This window comes from Corvus cornix, chromosome 4 (assembly GCF_000738735.6).
Source record: "Corvus cornix cornix isolate S_Up_H32 chromosome 4, ASM73873v5, whole genome shotgun sequence".
NCBI lineage: Eukaryota > Metazoa > Chordata > Aves > Passeriformes > Corvidae > Corvus > Corvus cornix.
The window spans coordinates 70873024-70888903 of record NC_046334.1 but is presented as its reverse complement, the minus strand read 5'-3'; the positions used below and the strand labels follow the sequence as shown (position 1 = coordinate 70888903).

Sequence of the window (15880 nt, the reverse complement as noted above, 5' to 3'; positions counted from 1 at the left end):
TTAGACTTAATAGGGCGTAATATTGACAATTAATTGTTAATAAAATAGCCCCTTCACGGCCATTTGTACACGGAAATGGGATAATAGATCTGGGCACTGCCTTGCAGAAGTGCTGGGAGGACTTTGGTCACCTCTCCCGTGCTGCAGGTGGAGTGGGAAACTTTGGGATATTTTGTGTTTTCCCCTTCCCAGCTTTGTTTTGCACGGATAATTTTCCTTGGGGTTCATCCACCTCGCTTCAGCAACATCCCTGCTCCTCCAAACCTGTGCTGTCCTCTCGGCAAAGGCAGAGAGCTCCAGTGAGTGCTGAGCTGAGGCACGCTGGCCATTTCCTCCCCTAATTGCCATTAAATGCAATTAATGCTTCCCAGCTCGCCCCAGGAGCGGTGTCTCAGCAAGGTCAGCGTGGCCTGGGGCTGGAGAAACGCTGCACCAGGAGTTTAAGGCAGAAGAATAACAATTATTTTAATTATTGCTTCACATGAAAATTGGCATTTTCCCTTCTGTCCTCCCCAAAATCAGCCCACGCAGAGAATGAGTCCTCTGGCTTGGTGAGTGCCCCACGAGCTGGGAGTGACTTTCTGCCCCTGTTTTTGCAGGAATTTCGTTGCTCCCCAGGTTATGAGAGCAGCTTATTCCCCTGGAAAAGTGGGGGAAATCTCTCCTCTGGAGTGCCCAGACCTGCAGGAGGTCGGAAAGGGAAAAGCTGCAGGTTGTGTCCTGCAGAAACAGGGCTGGGATGAGACAGAGGTGGGGGGGAAATTCTGCTCCCTGGAGCTCTTGCTGGACTTTGAGGCTCTGTCAAAAGTCCCGGAAGGCCACAGCAAAGGGTCCAGGAATTTCCTCACCTCTAAAATCACCTTTTCACCTTCCTTCCTCTCTGCCAGGACATGAACTCGACCTCTGTGCATGAACCGGCTGCTTCCCTTGCCTTGAGAGGAAAAAATCCATCCCTGTCTCTCCTTCATGCACAGGACCTCCTTGCCGTGTTGTTCTCCCCAAGGCAGCCTCCAGGGAAGCTGGAAAAACCCCTCCAGCCTGGAAAAACCCCTCCAGCCTGTCCCCCACCCCGTATCCTTCCTCTACCCCCTCTCCCAGGGGTGGGAGCAGATCTGTGCCTCGGGCACAGATTGATTCCCTGGAATTCTCCAGGCATCTGGCCACAGACTGCCTGAGCCGGTCCTTAGGGGGTGTTTTTCTCCTCGGCTGAATTTGTCTGGCTTTGGAGACTGCAGAATCCGGCGGTTCCCGCAGCAGGGAGTTCTGCAGATCCCCTTTTTCTCCTTGGAAATTCCGGGTGTATTTGGCAAATCTCGGCGAGTCCAGCCTGGTCCCCGAGGCAGCTCCCACTCCCCAGGTCGTGCAGGGTTTGTGCATCAGCCCCATCCCACCCTGGCTCGTCACTGCTCTGGAGGGGCCGGGAAAAAACCCCACCTGTCATGGAAAAAACAAGGAAAAAATTCCCGGAGCTCCTCCAGCACGTCCTGGCCTGGAGAGGAAGCTATTTTCACCAGCCTCCCACACACGCTGCGATGCTCGAGCAGCAAAGGAGGAACCCCAGCGCTAAGCACAGCTTTACCAGCTCTGGTTTAGCCCACCCGCGCTTTCCTTGTAGATACACCCTTTTTCCCCCCCCGGGAATATCTGCCCCAAAAATCCCCGGGGGTCGGTGCCGGCTCTGACCGGAGGTAATGCAGAGCTTGGCATGGCTGAGATTTAAAAGTGTTCTTCCCGGACTCCCAGGGTGCTGTCACCTGGGTGCTCGCGCAGTGCTGGGATGAGATTCCCACCTCGCTCCCGAGGCGCTGAGCACGGGGCAGAGCGTCGGGAATCGCTTCCCGAGCCGGCAAACAGCTCCACAGCCACACCCCCGCACCTCTCCCCTCTGAACTCCCCCACCCCGAGGGATGCGGGATGGGCCCCGCACTGTCCATCCCCCCGGGAAGGCAGCGGAGGGGCTGAATTCCCGAGGGAAGCGCCCTTGGGAACAACCAGTGTAGGAGATGGCTCTGCTCCGCATCTTCCACCCCAGGAGCAGCAAACTGTGACTGCCGTCTGATGCCCGGGGCTGAAATATCAGTGATCCCAGCTCCAAAGTCCCCGTGGAACATTTGGTGGAGAGGGAATTGGATGTGGATCTCTCCATGTTCTTTCCAGTTCTTTTTATAGTCTCTATCTCAGTTTTCCTAGGATTAGGGAAGGCTCATCTTCAGGGATCTGCCTCTCCCTGGCTGTTTACTGGTCCTCGGCGCGGAGCTGAAGGAATACGAGACCCGCGACAAGCAGGAAGGCTGGAAAAATGCACGGAACGAGGAGAGAAACCCTCTCCTGTAAAATAATCTTTAAAAATAACCATGGGGAAGGGCGCCTTTCCCTGTGCCCTGCCCTGAGCCTGCCCTGGGTTCCAGGCTGCTTCTCCTCCCTCTCAGCGCTCCAAGGCATCTCCTCAACTTCCAGCCTTTCCCTCCAGATCCTCACACGCTCCCCGCTCCCTCCCACCGCTGCAGGATCCAGCCTGGACCCCCCCGCCCCGCTCTTTGCTCCTCCCTGGGGCTCCGAGGGAGCCGGGGACCATCTGGGTCCCTGCCCGGCAGAGGAGAGGGGAGGGCGGTAGGAGGGACCGGCGAGGCGGGGAGGGGAGAAGGATGCTCCGGGGGTGGCTCTTTGCTTCCTCGCCTGCCCGGAGCTCGCAGGGGCTCGCCTGGAGGATGTCTCACCCCCTCGGCACAGGTAACTCCGGGACCCCCATGGCCCCAGCCGGGGGATGCTGTAAAGGGGAGGAGGGGGCTGCAATCCGCCTTGGATTGAAACAAAACTTCAAGGGGAAAATGGGGTTTGAAACAAAACAACAACAACAACAAACAAGAGGATGCAGGTTGTGCCTGATGCTCGGAGCACCCAGGGGTGAGCCCTGCCCTGAAGTTTCCGTGCGGATGGCCGGGAAATACTTGCAGGGGTGGAATCCCGGGGGTGGGAGCGCGGCCGCGGCTCTCCGAGCCTCTCTGCTGTGCGTGGTGGGAATGCTCAGGCTCCGGGAACGAGCTGGGATGCCTGGGCTGTGCGTGGTACCCTGGGGGTGCTGCATGCGATGGATGCGCTCCCGCTGCCATCCCGTGGCTACTGACAGCCCGTGCGTGGCCACTGCATGCCGGGAGCAGGGTTTGCAGTCCCGGCTTTGAAGTTTGTGCGTGCCACGGGCAGGGGACGCAGCCGGCGGGGGCTGTGCCCGCACTGGTGCTGGTGGCTCGTGTTGTCGCATCCGCTCCCGTATCCACAGCGGAGGCTCCGCATGGGATTAAATGTATGGATGCAGAGGAGAAGTGCAAACCCAGCAGGCACAGCTCGGCAGGAAAACACAGTCCACAACCCGTTCCCTCTCCTGGAAAAGCACATGGATGATCAGGGAGATGCTGCAGGCGGTCCCTGCTCCTTCCCAAGTGGAGAGCGGCTTCCTCCAAGCATCCCCCGGCAAAATGCGTGTCCTTAAGGAGACTTGGGAAGCGGCTTCCTGCCGAGCACGTGAGATCCAGCCGCAGCTTCGGGGAGGCAAGAGCTGAGAGGGGTGGAGGGGGGTGGTGACGGTGGGGGAGAGGATGAGAGGATATTTGATTTTCTTCGCCCTGTTTGTGACAAGATGCTCTGGTTTGTCGCTGGAGGTGTCACTGCTGGGGGAGCGCTCGTGCCGAGCTCGGAGCATGCTGCTGAGGGCCAGCCCCAGGAGGTTTCTGGAGCAGCACCTTCTCTTGGTGGAGAGCGCGGAGCAGCAGCGGGCCGGCTCGGGAACCGCTCCCGAATCCATTCATGACTGAGGAACCCCCCGCCCCAGCGAGCCCGAGCTGCCGCCCTCCAACCTCACCAACGCCACGGACTGCGGCGAGGAGATCCTGCTCTATGGGACACCGAGAAGGTCGTCATCGGGGCCGTGCTCTCCATCATCATCCTCATGACCATCGCCGGCAACGGGCTGGTCATCATCTCCGTGTGCATCGTCAAGAAGCTCCGGCAGCCCCTCCAACTACCCTGGTGGTGTCCCTGGCCGCCGCCGACCTGTCGGTGGCCTTCGCCGTCATGCCCTTTGTCACCATCACGGACCTGGTGGGGGGCGAGTGGCTCTTTGGGAAGGTGTTTTGCAACGTGTTCATCGCCATGGACGTGATGTGCTGCACCGCCTCCATCATGACCTTGTGCATCATCAGCGTGGACAGGTAAGGCAGGGCTGGGCTGCTGCCCTGCGCTCGGGTGGGCTCTGGTATCAGGGTGTGTCGGGAGGTTGGCAGCCGCTGGAATCGTGTTCCTGGTTGGATCAGTGCTTCTGCGTGTGCTTTTTCCCAGGGGATGAGGGTTTTCTGTGGGAATTCAGTGCCTTTGGAAGAGCTGGGCTCAGGGTGCTTTCTCAAGTAACTTCCCCAAGTTACTTCCTCAGTCTTCCCCCTTTTGGCAGCTGCTTCACATTGTTCTTGAGGAACAGCACCTGGCCTCCTCCGTGGAAGGTGCCTGGGCCATGTCCAAGAAAGCAAAAAAAAACCCCAGCTGCACTTTGGAAATCCAGGTTCCAGGGCTTCTGGAGCCAGTCCTGCGGGATTCTCTGCTGCTGCCTGGACTCATGCCTTGGCTAAGGATGTCAGCAGCTCCCCACACCCCATCCCAAGATCCCAACTCCCCTGGTTTAGCCCCGTGAGCGCATTTGTGAGAATTCGCTGGCTTCACCTCCCACACCTGGGGCTGGGAGGGAAAGGCTAAGCCTGCCTGGCAAAGTGGCCAGGCTTGGACAAGTCAGCACCTTGGTGGCTCTAATTTTTAAGCAGTCGGTCATCGGGCCATCGCGCTGACGAGCCGGTGGCCGGGGCTGACGTGTGGCTGCTTCTCGGGGGGTCCGTTGGGCTGAGTGGCACTGCTGGGCTGGGCTGCTTCGGGAGCAGCAGCTCAGGGAAAGGACACATCCCACATGTGACATGTGCCCTTTCAGCTGTGCCACCTCCCTGGTCACCTCCGCAGGTGTGACAGCAGGTGACAGAGAAGCAGAAAGGACAGAGAAAACCGTGCTGCTGCTTGACATCCCCCCCAGGGCACGCCAGCAGCGAGTCCTGCTCCGAAGCCTTCATCCCCACCAGCCAGTGCTCCCCTGGGAGCTGCAGATCCACAGCACCGGGCAGCTCAGAGCTGCTGTTAGAGAGAGTCCAGCTCTTCTGCTGAACTTGCTTTATTTTAATAATTTTCCTGTTGGAAAAAAAGAGCAGGTGTGCTCAGAGCTGGCAGGAGGCTGACTCTGTGAGAGGGAAGGGATGAAATGCAGGAATGAAATGTGTCAGTGCTTCTTCCCGGTGGGTGAGGAGCAGGGAAGTGGCTACACACTGACCAGACTGGCTCTGCTTTAAAATTTCCTTCTCCTCCTTCTCCTTCTCCTTCTCCTTCTTCTCCTTCTCCTTCTCCTTCTCCTTCTCCTTCTCCTTCTCCTTCTCCTCCTCCTCCTCCTTTTCTTTCTTTTTTCCTTTCTTTTCCTTTTTCCTTGCCTTGCCTTCCCTTTCCCTCTTTCCCTTTTTGCCTTTCCCCTTCCCCCTTTCCCCTTTCCCATTTCATTTTTCCTTAGCCAAGAATGTCAACAACCCCTCCCACCCCATCCCAAGTCCCCAAAGCCCTAATACATGCAATTCCTTTCCCTTTCTTTTTCCTTTCCTTTTCCTTTCCTCCTTCTTCCCTTCCCCTTTCCTTCCTCTTCCCTTTCTCTTCCCATTTCCTTCCCCTCCTTTCCCAACCAACCAACCCCATCCCATCTCATCCCACCCCTTGGAGCAAGGCTTTTCCAAACACAGAGAAAAATAGGACAGACCTTTCCCCAGAAATCCTTGCCATTGATTCCACTCATCCATCACGTCCCTCCGGGGGGCAGATCCATATCCAAGAACACAGTGCAGGCAGATCCCGAGTTTGTCTTTCCTGGGAAGGTAGGAGGGAGGGAAAAGCTGTGTCCCAAGGGGCTGCCACAGAGCCTGAATTTTCTGGCATGGGCTTGTCCCTCATGTGCTGGCACAGGAACTGCACCATGATCAGTTTGACCCCAGAACTTCATCCTCCCCTCACCAAAGGCCTGGTGGGGAAGTTGAGTGGTTGCGGGGCAGTTTCCTGGAATGTATTTCCAGCTGGGAAAGGAGAAAACAGCAAGGATTGAGCAGAGGGAAGGGACTGGACAGCTGTGCGCACCTGGCTCTGGGTGGGAGGAAGGACAACCTGACAGTGCAGAGGGCTTGTGGGGTCAGTCTGTGCTGAGGCTTGAGGAGAAAACGGGAATTATTGAGATGTCCTCTGGTGCACATTAGAGGAAGAGGTGACCCGGGCACTGTCCTGCTGCTTTCCCCCTCAAGGATCCCTGGGAATGGGCTGGGAGTCGTGTGAGTCGTCCCAGGGCAGTGTCTCAAGCATCCCGTGCAGCATCACTGCTCCACATCCACCCAGCACCCTCAGGCAGTGCATGGAGGCGGACTGAGGATCCAGGATCATGCCTGGATCTCCACTTCCCCCCTGAGCCTGGCACGAGCAGGATTTTTGGTTGAACTCTTGACAGGAACATCTCCAAAAGCACAATTCTCAATTTCTGTGCTGACACAGCCACAAAGCGAAAGCACAGGGAGAGCTGAGCTCGCAGAGTCCCTGAAAAACCTGCTCTGAAAGAGATAAATTGTTATCTCAGTGAGGCATCAACCCAAACCTCCCCCAGTGGTGGGGACCAGCTCTTCCTCCTGTCCTGCAAGGAAGAAGAGGAAGAGCCCTGGTGCTTCTCGGAAATAGAAATATTTCCTCCGCTTCTGTCCTGGATCCAACTTGGTCAGCACTGTCAGGCCTGCTCCTGCCAAGGAGGAGGCTCTGTTTTTATTGATGGCTGAAGTGTCCTCATATTTTTGCTTAGCTTAGATGGAAAAGCAACTTGGTTTGCCCAGGATGATGAGGACTATTAAAATGTAGGCTGTTGTTATTGATTATTAATGCAGAGCGCTTCCTAAAAGCCTCTCGATTGAAGCTGGTAGAAGTAATCTTGTCTGAAGCGAGATTTGATTGATTTCCTTTGAAATCAGAAAAGAAAAATGCTGGAAACATCCATCATCCTCTTATATTTTCCTTATGTAAAAGCCTGCCAATGTTGCAGATTTTTTAATGTCACAAGCCAAAAACAAACCAACAACAACAACAAAAAAATCCCCTCCTTTGGCTGCTCAGCTTTGATGAATCTCTCCCTAAAAATGCCAAGGAGCTGACAAAAGGAGCTCCCCAAAGCCCACACATCATTTCTGGCTTTCCTCGCAGAGAAAAAACTCTCCATCCATTACCCAGGCAGCTCTGCTGGGGCTCTCCCATCTCCCTGGCAAGTATTTTCCACCCAAAATCAGATTACATGCTCCAAACTGGGGTCATCCTCAGTAAAAGGACGCCTCCCGAAAGTCAGGGGGATGAAACCTGCACAGCATTTTGCTGGATTGCCTTTCCCATGTTCTTCATCCAAATGTTTCCCAGGCCAGGTGGATCCCTGCTCTGTATCTGGGATGGAGCCCTGGGATGCTCCACCAGCTCTGACTGAGGGGCATGGGCAGGTGTGGCAGCCTCCAGCTGCCTTTTGCATCCCCCTCTCCTTCAGTGGGATGGGGAAGGAAAAGCATCAGCTTGGAAATCAGAGAAGGAGCTTAACTGGGCTGCAGAGGAGGCATAGAATTGTGGTAGAACTGTGGGGTCAAGGAAACCCTAATTGTGGGCTCATTTGTCCTCCTGTGTGAGTGGAGATCCATCTTTTCCCAGTTCACCAGCTGCAGGGTGGAGAAAGGGACACCTCAGAGAGGTTTGGGTTGTTTTTACTATTGAATCCCTGAGATAATGATCCAGCAATTGATGGGGGCCTACAGGGAAGCCACAGAGGGACCTTTCATCAGGAAGTGTAAAGACAGGACAAGGGCAGGGTTAGATGGGATACTGGGAAGGAATTCTTCCCTGTGAGGGTGGTGAGGCCCTGGCAGGGCTGTAGCTGCCCCTGGATCCCTGGAAGTGCCCACGGCCAGGTTTGATGGGATTGGAGCAACCTGGGATAGTGGAAGGTGTCCTGGCCCCGGGGGTGGAACTGGATGGGATTTCAGTTCCCTCCCAACCCAACCCATTCCACGCTTCCCGTTGAGTGTAGAATAAACGCTCTGAATTGTCTCACCCATGGGATTGGAGGTGCAGCCCCGCCTGGGGCAGATCTCCCACCCCCCAACCAAGGGCTGGGATCTGCAGGATCAGGGATGTGGCAGGAATTTATTGCACCTGGGATGAGTGGCTGCACCATCAGCTCAGCACAGCGGGGTCCCTACAAATCCACACCAAGTGCCCGTAAATCGCTGCTCTGGGAATTGCCTTTTGTTACCCGATTACCCCTAAACTTGATCAGCAGCATGACACGCACAGAGAAAAAGTAAAAAAAAATTCAAAGGGAGAGAATTCCACTCAAATTCCACCGCCTGTCAGTGCTACCTCGCCTCCTGCAAACGCTGCCCTATTTTGAGGGCTTCCTGCTCGTATCAAAATTATTACAAAGACCTCAAAACGGCCCCATTTCCTCCAGCAGCAGCTTCACGAGGCACCCGCAGATGAAATGTGTCAGCTTTGCCTGCTTTGCCTGCTTGTTAAGCCTCGTTTTCCTTGGCTAGCGCATAAATTCCTTGAAGTTTCAGCAAATCCTGGGCGGATCGGCTTCCAAAGAAACCCAGTAACAGCATAAGAGAGGATAGCACACCACACAGCATGGATTTATTGGCAAAGTTCTTGGCTTGGATCTACAGAGGGGTGATTTTGGGGTGTTCATTTGGGAATTGCAGCAGCAGAACAGGGTTTTCTCCCAGTCTAGTTGCATCAAGGACCATCAGGAAGGAATGGGTTGCCCAGAGAAGCTGTGAATGCTCCATCCCTGAAGTGTCCAAGGCCAGGTTGGACGGGGTTTGGAGCAGCCTGGGATAGTGGAAGGTGTCCCTGCCCATGGCAGGGGGTTGGAATTGGGTGATCTTTAAGGTCCCATCCAACCCAAACCATCCTGGGATTCTCTGGACATAAATGGTCCCAGAGAGTTTTGGTTGGGTTTTGTGACTAACGCCAGCTCGAAAAAAACACAGAGGAAAACCAGGAAAGAATAACTCAGTGAATGAATTCAAAATCATTTTATCAGGGAGGCAGGGGAGAAGACTTTAGTCTCTCAATTGATTTAGCAGTCAGGAGGGGAGGAGAAATTAGATTTTTTTTTATATTTTATTTCCATCTTCTAATCTTGGGGGAGGATCTGGAAAAGGGAAATAATCAGGGAAAAGAAAATCTCCTAACACTTACAATGAGGCTGACTGCCAGAAAAAAATGATGCAGCAGAGGTAAAATTCTCCACAGATATTTTCTCTTTTTTGTTCAGCTTTCAGCAGAAAATACTCACAGAGCTGCTGCTCTCACTGCCCCTCTGGTGTGACACCATTTATCCAAGAACAATTAAGAGGTGAGGTGTTCCTGCCTAAAAATTCCTGGCAGCAGGAGATTGGAATCCAAAAGGCTGTAACATAACAGAAATCCATATTGAGTGGCTTGAGGTTTTTGCTGGATTGGTTGGAGCCGAGGAGCGGGCAGATGTTTTCCAGGGGGAACACTGGCTGACAGCGGCCAGCTCCCCCCTGATTTATTGCTCTACAATTCCAATTTACCAACAGTTGGCACAATTTCTTAATCACACAAACCCTCCCAATAAAAGACTGAGGATGGTTCACGTTTACACCCCATGGCACAACCAGGAGCTGATCGTTGGTGCAGCCTCCAGCTCCTTTCAGGCAAAATAAGGTAACTCCAAACCCCACGTGTCAGGATTGGGGAATCTGTGGGTCACCACGTGTTTTGGGGATCTCTTACTCCGAACCCCACTCATTTTCCTCTTGATGGAGGGCTGGACTCCATCACTTTGGCAGCTACAGGCTGTGCAAGCGAGCAGATGGCTCCAGCTGCTTGGGTCATTCCTATTTTAGTTTCCAGAGGTCAACAACTCTCAGGGAGTTGTGCAGAGCCACAAGGTCCCCCCTGAGCCTCCTTTGCTCCAGGCTGAGCCCCTTTCCCAGCTCCCTCAGCCACTCCTGGTGCCCCAGCCCCTTCCCCAGCTCCATTCCCTTCCCTTCAGCCCCTCAGTGTCTTTCTTGTCATGAGGGGCCCAAAAACTGTCCCCAGACAGCTTCATCCAATCGCTTCATCCAATCTCCAGCTTTGCTTGCAGGGCTCATCCAGACACATCTTTAAGTCTTCCCAAAAGCAAGATTACTTCTTGCTCTCTCAGGGCCATCTCAGCTACAGGCTGTATTTCTTCACCAACAAATAAGAGAAGGGTGTTGGGCTTCCTACTTCCCATTAAACACTGCTAGGAGTTACTCCTTTCATCTGGAGTCAGTCCTGTGGCACATCCTTCTGTGCATCACCCACCCCACTGCTGGGTGTTTCCTTGGGAAGGGCAACACTGGAGTGAGTTATGTGCCATGGCTGGAAGCTGTTGCATGTTTTCTGTACAGAATAGTTCTGGTGGAAATATCAGCTTCTTAAAGCGTTTTTTATTCCTGAAAATGAAGCTTTTAAAAGCATTTTTATTCCCCAGGAGACCATGCAGAGTTCAGGCTGCACTCAGCAGTTTGATGACACCTCGTGTCATGAACTCCCCAACCCTGGAAGTGTCCAAGGCCAGGCTGGATGGGGCTTGCAGCAACCTGGGATAGTGGAAGGTGTCCCTGCCCATGGAATGAGAGGGGCTTTCAGGTCCCTTCCAACCCAAACCATTTTGTGATTCCATGCATGGCGTGGTCGCAAGAAAGCGGTGGGAAATAGTTAAATTGGGGTGTTCAGCCAAGTGAGCACATCCCTGGGGAGATCTTCATTTGGTGAATTAATTCCTTATCCCCTCTGAGGGCCAAAATTTTCCCGCGAGGATCAAAAGCTGATGAGGAGCGAAAACCACCCCCAACAGCACCCACTCCTAACCCCTGACAACTCCTCCTTCCCGCAGGTACCTGGGCATCACGCGGCCGCTGACCTACCCGGTGCGGCAGAACGGGAAGCTGATGGCCAAGATGGTCTTCATCGTGTGGCTGCTGTCGGCCTCCATCACCCTCCCTCCGCTGTTCGGCTGGGCCCAGAACGTGACGGTGGAGCGGGTGTGCCTCATCAGCCAGGACTTCGGCTACACCGTGTACTCCACGGGGGTGGCCTTCTACATCCCCATGGCCGTCATGCTGGTGATGTACAGCCGCATCTACAAGGCGGCCAAGGTCAGTGCCGAGAAGCACCGCTTCATGAACTTCCCCAAGCACTACGAGGAGGAGGGCGTCTACTGCCTCGAGGCCTCCAGCCGTGCCCACCACAGCTCCCGGCGCACCAAAGCCGTGGAGGAATGCGCCACGCTCTCCAAGCTGCTCCGGCAAGACCGCAAGAACATTTCCATCTTCAAGCGGGAGCAAAAAGCCGCCAGGACCCTCGGCATCATCGTGGGGGCCTTCACGTTTTGCTGGCTGCCCTTCTTCCTGATGTCCACGGCGCGGCCGTTCATCTGCGGCATCCGCTGCAGCTGCATCCCGCTGCGGCTGGAGAGGACTCTGCTCTGGCTGGGCTACACCAACTCCCTCATCAACCCCCTCATCTATGCCTTCTTCAACCGGGATTTGAGGACTACTTTCTGGAACCTGCTGCGCTGCAGGTACAGGAACATCAACAGGAGGCTCTCAGCCGCCAGCATGCACGAGGCCCTGAAAGCCACGGAGAGGCACGAGTGCATCCTGTAGTGCCTGACCCACCGGCTCCTGCCTCTCCATGCCGGGTTCCTCGCTTCCCTGGCCTCCCAGGGGTTGGCAGGAACCGTTCCCGCCCCACCAGACATCGCCGCTGAGAGTGACGGCCCTTCCCCTCGCCCTGTGAGGAGACATGGTTTTCCTCACCCTGGGAACAAGTGGAGGGAGCTTTGGGAACAGCCCTTCCTTCTCGCTCTGTCCCAGATGGGAGCAAGATCTGGGGGGTTCAAAGTCTACCAACGACTGTGGGCAAGTCACACCACCTTTCTGTGCCTCAGTTTACCCATCTGTTATTAAAATCTTTAAAAAAAAAAAAGGAAAAGAAACCTTCCCAGCCAACCAACCAAACAAAAATAAACCCTAAAAACTTGAGAAGACTGTGGCTCTCCACCTTCAAAAAGGGCTCTAAGGTCTGTGGAGGGCACACAAAACCCTGTGTAAAGATGACATTGGCTGCACTTCTCTGTGGAATCTGACAGCAGCTCCGTTGTACATCCAGGCCCCCGTGCCATCCCAGCTTAGCCGAACCCTTTGCCCCGATGTAATTGCATTTCACACCCCGGGCTCATGTCCAGGTTTGCACGTCAGAGCAGAAATACCAATGACCCCATTTCCCCCCTACACTGTAGCACTGCAGCACTTGAAGGAGATGAATTTGCAGGATGAAACACAAACGAACATGGAGTTTCCTTTCTGGTTGGATAGGGAAGTTTGACGCCTCCTCCTCATCGGGGCAATGATGAGCAGAGCGCGAAGCCGGTTGTGTTTATTGGGTTGTACTGTAATTCATTCCCAGACAAGTGACGTGTGTTCATCATTTGTGGCTAATTGACTCCATAAAAGCACGCTTTGGTTGACAACAGAAAAAAAGCATATAATTTCTCTGACAGCTTTACAGTGGTTCAGTATGATGTCCAGCAAGATTGAAAAAATACACTGAGTGATGTTATCTTTTTCTAAAAAAAAAAAAAAAAAAAAGAAAAAGAAAGGTTGGTTTCCTTATTTTGGTGCAGAGTCTTTGGTCTCTCTGACTTCAAAGCGTCTCTTCACATTTTTGTGGTGGTGGGACTCGTTTTCCTGCAGCTGTCTTTCCTCATGATCAGCATTTTTGTGTCAAACTTGCAGCCCCACGAACCTTTGCCTGTTTGATCAGAGAATCGTAAAATCCCAGCATGGTTTGGGTCGGAAGGAACCTTAAAAACCATCTTAAAAACCGTGAGCAGGGACACCTTCCACCATCCCAGGTTGCTCCAAGCCCCGTCCAACTTGGCCTTGGACACTTCCAGGGTAGTTGATGTCTGCTCCAGTTCTTGCTGAACATCTCTGGGTTTTTCAAAGGCAGACTGCTCAGAGGCCCAGGGAAAGTTGTTTGTAGCCCTCTTTTCACTCCAGATTTGCTTTATCCGGCATGAGTGGTGTAGTCCCACCTCTGCCACCATCAGGAAGTGGGATGCCTTCATCCATATCCGAGCTGGGTGTTGGATATCCTGGCTCACTTCTGGCATGGTTTGACTTAGCAACCAGTATTTGTCCTGTGATGTGTTTTGTGTTCTCATTTTGCCTCTTCTCAGCAGCCATTTCCATCCTGTCTCATTTTAGACCTGCCTTTTCTAAAGATGCCCAACGAGATTCCCAGTATGGACTGGTGGGTCACAGCAGGGAAAGCGACTCGAGCCCACTGGGAACATCCTGAGGGACTGAGAGGTTGGACAGAACAATGTGCCCCAATGTTCCCTGAGCTTGTGTCCTCATAGATGGAGTCAGAATTGCACAGAGAAGCAGGGGAAATGTAGCTGCTGTCTCCAGAGGGAGATGTTTTAAGACAGAGCAGAGATTTGAAGGAGAACCTAATCAGGAGTGATCCTAAAGGATTTAACTGCAGTCCCACACACCACAGCTGTAGGGCACAGACTGACTGCCCATCGCAGGACCTGCTTCACAAAACCAACTCCTTTCCTCCCAGAAAACACTCCAGGCCAGCATCTCCTCTGCCACAACATCTCAGCAGCAGCTGTCAGTGCTTCTGTCCTGCCGCAGGGACATGAAGCTCCTGCAGGGTCCAGTTTCCTCCCTGGGCTCCTCCAGCTCCTTGCCTGCCCTTCTGACAGAGCTGTCTGCATTAAAACTCACCAGCTGCTAATTCAGGCTGTCTTGGCAGGGTGGAGAGCCCCAAGACAGCCCGTTTCACATCCAGCACGTAACAGAATCTGGTTGTGCTGCTGCAGTGTATTATTTATTGCTGTGCCTGAGGTCATTGCTTTACTTATTTTCTGTGTTTGGGGTTTTTAAACTGCCTTTAAAAAGCATTATTTTGTTTAATTCCTCTTAATATCCCTATTCTGATGGCATTTCTAGCACTGCTTAAAAGTATTTTGCAGGAGAGCTACGAAACAGTGTTTGAGCTTTTTAAATGAAATCATACAAACACTGTTTTTTCTGACTTGATGGTTCTTCCAGAATTAACAGAGTAAGGGAAAGAAGAGGATTCTGGATGATCCAAACCCCAAACTTCTTCTAAACAAGGGATCAAGAAAAACAGTTTATTTGTCTTTAAAAAAACCCCATTGCCTTGACTTGGAACGGAATGTTTCGTGGCACTCAAGGCTTACCTGATAAATGCTTCTACTGCTTAAAAGGAAAATATAAGGGAAAAAATTTAAAAGAAAAGCTTTCTTCCCAGAAACAATTCCGGAAGTCTGCATCCCAAAATATTTAAAGATGACAGCTCCACTAGAACAAAATATTTTGCCCCAAAAAATAATGAGCTAGGCTGCTTTTCCCAGAAGTGATTGACTCAAGCTTGGAGACATCAGCCTAAACTCTGGCTTTTTAACTCCCCAGGATTAAATTGTGTTTGGGTTAAATAAAATAATGGGCATCCAAAGACACCAGGGCCTTTTCCACACACGAGTGAGCACCAACCATTTTAGTTAAGCCAGTCAAGATCCTTGTAGATGAGCTGCTAAATCATGCTGAAAATACTCCGTGGGTTTTATTTATTTATTTATTTATTAATCAGGCAGGAATCAATACGTTTGGCATCTGCAAAAAAAGCCGGCTTAAAAATAAATCTGAGCCATTTTGAAACTGATTTTAGCGCACACACACGTGCGCCTAAGCAAACTATGAAGAGAAATTAGCTCTGAAAGAGTCCATGTTTAGGCAAAAATCTGAGCTCAGGGAGAAAATCATCAATTTAAGAGGACGAGAGAAACTTTTGTGGACAATGAGAGATTCCCAGCAGGGCAACAGCAAGACAGTGGAAAAGAACGAGGAGCTTTGGGCAGAGAAAATTGAACTAATTCGGGCATTAAATGAGTAGGTCTCAAGCCAGCTTTTTATTCCACTCCCTGTGCAGGGGAAATACAGGAACGCAGGCAGGGAGATCTGGGGAGCAAAGGCAGTTTAGAGAAACCCCCCACGGGGGTTTGTAGGGTTTTGATAATGACTCTGAGCAAAGCCAGGCAAGATCAATTGGAGATGGAAAGCCTAAGCAGTAAAATCCTGTGTTTCTCCCCAAAAATCCTGCTTTTCACCACTCTGAGCTCAGCACTTCATGGACAGGTCTGACTGACAGGCAGAGCTGGAGATTTGCAGGGACAGCTCAGCAAACCCACCCTGTTCCTCATCTCCATGGGAGTCCTGCCACCTCCTCCATCTCTGGATGACCAAAGAATGTCAGCCACGTCAGACTGGAAGATGATCCAGCCTGGAGCACAGACCAGTGCTGGATTCTTACAGAGACAGACCAACAAAAATGTTGTGGAATCCTTCCCTGACCCACCAATTAAAGGTTCAACAACTTGTTGAGCCAGAAGTGGTCCTGGGATATTTCATAACCTCCAATCGATGCTCTCCTTCCCCTCTATTTAAGTTTTTCCCACTCTGCCATCCCGAGGTAACAAGTTCCACAATTTAATTACATTTTAGGAGAAGAAGTGCCTCCCTTCCCTCTTTTAAACCACCTGCTGAGCTCTTTAGGCTCTGGCTGATCCCTGCCTTAGGAAGGAGAATGAGGGATCCCCCCTGTTCACCCTCTCCAGGCCATTTATGATCTTGCAGCACTTTGCCGT

General features: G+C 52.6%; 1 protein-coding gene across 1 annotated transcript; it reads left to right on the top strand.

Annotated features, from left to right (window-relative positions):
• The first annotated feature begins 1527 nt into the window (after positions 1 to 1527).
• Positions 1528 to 12791, top strand: LOC104690837 (5-hydroxytryptamine receptor 7-like). Its single transcript, XM_010402122.3, is given in 7 exon segments — positions 1528 to 2730; positions 3657 to 3770; positions 3772 to 3817; positions 3820 to 3891; positions 3894 to 4006; positions 4009 to 4205; positions 11030 to 12791. Coding segments are annotated over 6 exon segments (1275 nt in total). The 5' UTR covers positions 1528 to 2730; positions 3657 to 3695; the 3' UTR covers positions 11802 to 12791.
• The last annotated feature ends 3089 nt before the right edge of the window (positions 12792 to 15880 follow it).